The 2,998-nt window shown below is 42.6% G+C and overlaps 1 protein-coding gene across 1 annotated transcript; it reads left to right on the top strand.

Annotated features, from left to right (window-relative positions):
* The first annotated feature begins 588 nt into the window (after positions 1-588).
* Positions 589-1,750, top strand: DEFB121 (defensin beta 121). The gene is made up of 2 exons (XM_059898119.1): positions 589-646; positions 1,623-1,750. Exons 1-2 carry the CDS (start codon positions 589-591, stop codon positions 1,748-1,750), a joined length of 186 nt encoding a protein of 61 aa, XP_059754102.1.
* The last annotated feature ends 1,248 nt before the right edge of the window (positions 1,751-2,998 follow it).

Consider the following 2,998-nt stretch of genomic DNA (forward strand, 5'->3'; position numbering starts at 1 on the left):
ATGGGGAATATAGCCAATATTTTGTCATAACAGTAAATGGAAAGTAATTTAAAAAACTGTATAAAAAATAAAAAATTTTAAAAAAGATATAGCACAATATTCTATAGCTCAATATTCTGTAACAACCTAATTGGGAAAAGAATTTGAAAAAGAATAGATGCATGTAAATGTATAACTGAATCTTTGTTGTACATCTGAAACTAACCCAACGTTGTTAATCAACTGTACTCCAGTATAAAATAAAAAGTAAAAAAAAAAAAAAGTAGGAATATTTTCCCCCTTCTTGGCTCCCCAGAAGCCAAAAACTCTCAAAGGCAAGGCTGTGTCTTCTCTTTAACTCCTCTTCCCCCTCTCCTGGCCTCCTCTGGAAGAGCAGAAGAGGGTGGCGTATTCAACAGCCATTCAACCAATGTGGTTGATTACTCATCTGTCTAATCTTAAATGACTGTTCCCTTTCTGGTTCACCAATCATGGCTCTGCCATGCTCCTTGGGGCAATAAATACCAGTCTGGACTGGTCGCCCAGAATGGAGACCTCTGTCTGTCTTGCCAGCCAAGAAGCCTATCTTTACCTGAGCTCCCACCATTCATGAAGTTCCTTCGTCTGATTTTAACTGTTACCCTGCTCCTGGTCCAGGTCACCCCAGGTAACCAGGATCTCTCCCAAGGGGCAGTGGGTCAGGGAACCTGATGCATATTCAGGGAACTCTGGGGGCTTTATAGCTTAGGCTGGGAGAATGGCCTTGGGCAGGGAGGATGGCCTTTGGATACCTCTCTAGCCAAGGGGAAGTTTGAGTTCCCTGGTGCTGATTTTTTCAGTGCTATTAGTTGACCACTCTGACCTGCTCTGTGGTTGGCTCTGGAGAAGCTGAACATGATGATGGTGAGGTGGGGCAGGTACAGGGAGGAGAGATACTTGGACATAGAGTATAGAGGAAGTGGGAGCTTTTCCAAAAACATTCCTTGGGAGAATTTGAATTTTGATCAATTGCCTCTATGAAAATGGTTCCTTAATTTCTGATTGTTTGAGGATTCTGATTCCACTCTCTCAGCCAACCTCAATTTATCTGGGCTACTTTAGATTGTAGTTTCCCCAGAGCAGCTGTTCCTAATTATTTCAGCTCATTAAGACCAGTGAAAAGCTCTGGGATGTTGTGGAGAAGAGTTTTACAGATAACCAAGAAGACTTGCAGACGTCCTGAGGGGTGTATTTCAGATTCCTGTCCCCTTTCATTAATATGATCAGAGACGGTATCCAAGGGCAAAGGGAAAAGATGGTTAGTTGATACCTGGGCACCTGTGTACCTTATAATATGGTGGAGATGAAAGCCTGGAGAGAGGAGTCCTCTTGCCTCCCCAAAGGCCAGGGAAGGGAAGCTGACTAGTAGGTCCCAGGCCACTGAGTGGGGAGAATTTTGGGATTGTGACTGGGGACACAAGTGGGGAAAGAAAAGATAGTGACTATAATCTCCCTTAAACCTGGAGGTTGCCTAATGAGGGCTTCTTCCTCATGTCTTCTTATTTCCCTTTACTGTCTTTTCTACTGGGCTTTGGCCTCCCCTTTCCCCAGCCCTCTGTTTATTTCAAGACTGATCCGTCCCTCTCCTTTCCTTTTAATTTCAGCCATGAAGTGTTGGGGTAAGTTGGGAAGATGCAGAACAACGTGTGAACAGAATGAAGTGTTCTATATATTTTGCAGGAATGAGGTTATGTGCTGTGTAAATCCCAAGTATGTACCTGTTGGAAACTGAATCCTCAAACATGGCTGGAAGATTGGGATAAATTTCTGTGGTCTGATACCTCATCTAAACTGGAGTCTAACATCATTGGACCCTACAGTTCTGTTAAATCATTCTTTACTGTACCCTGTTTGTGTCTGGCAGTTCTACCCAGTTATATTTAGAAATATTATGTTTTATATATAATTTATATACACTATATTTAGAAATAAATAAGGAGTGAAGTAAGGTGCATATGGGTATTAGGGAGAACAGTATGGACCAGTAAGTGGTAATAATCTCAGTCTTGCCCATAGCTCTCAGCCTGCTGGCCCATGGATGATCGCAGATGATATAAATAAGGAATGTTCATTCTGTTTGATTCTTGTTTTCTAGACCAGCACTGCCAATAGAATTTTCTGCAACAATAGAATTATTCCATATCTGTGTTGTCCAATATGGTAACTACTAGCCACATTTGGCTATTAAGCATTTGAAACGTGGCTAGTGTGAGTGGGGAGCTGAAATTTTAATTTAATCTATACTTAAATGTACATAGCTAAATGTGGCTATTGGTTATTGTATTGGACAGTGTAGTAGCTTTAGAGTCTAGAGATATAAAGCAGAGGCAGGTTATGGGGCTCAATCTCTGGGTATTTTAGGGGAAGTCAAGGAGGCAAGCTAGGGTCTGTGGGGAACACATTCTTAGTCTGCTGGTTCTCTTTCTCTACCTTTACACCAAAGGCTGCAACTCCTCTGATAATACTTGCAGTTCTGTCTTGTTAGGGACTCCAGGAATGTGCCATTCGCCATGGAGAGAGTTGGTATCAGGTCCCATGTGGATTCCTGCTCCATCTCTTTCCTTTCTCCCTAGTTGGGGCTGCATGGTGTTGAACTGCTGGCTAGTCCTTTTCCAGGACTGATCCTGAACTGAGACAACAGGGATTTTACTGTCTCCAGCTCCATGACTTGGGTCATGGTTCCAAGTATTCCCAACCCATTGCTACTTATCTGACTAATCAAAAAGAACTGATTCTTTATCCTGAGTTGGAAAGTTCTGTCTGGAGTTAGCTGTCTACTATCCAGTCCCTTCATCTGAGAACACTGAAACTGGCCTCAGGCTTATGGCTTGACTCAGTCATCCCTAGAACGCCTTTTTGATGAGTACCTCCAGCCTTAGTGTCTAAGTATCACTGCAGCTGTCAAAGGATGAGTATTGGATTCAGGATCAGAAGATCTGGCTTCAAATCCTTGCTTGATCACATATCAGATGCATGATCC

The sequence above is a fragment of the Balaenoptera ricei genome, chromosome 15, assembly GCF_028023285.1.
Source record: "Balaenoptera ricei isolate mBalRic1 chromosome 15, mBalRic1.hap2, whole genome shotgun sequence".
Lineage (NCBI taxonomy): Eukaryota > Metazoa > Chordata > Mammalia > Artiodactyla > Balaenopteridae > Balaenoptera > Balaenoptera ricei.

Excerpts from the sequence above, each read along its gene's own strand:
- DEFB121 (XM_059898119.1), top strand. The coding sequence starts at position 589 with ATGAAGTTCCTTCGTCTGATTTTAACTGTTACCCTGCTCCTGGTCCAG. Across the intron at positions 647-1,622 it reads CCTGGTCCAGGTCACCCCAG|CCATGAAGTGTTGGGGTAAG; the intron begins GTAACCAGGATC and ends TTTTAATTTCAG.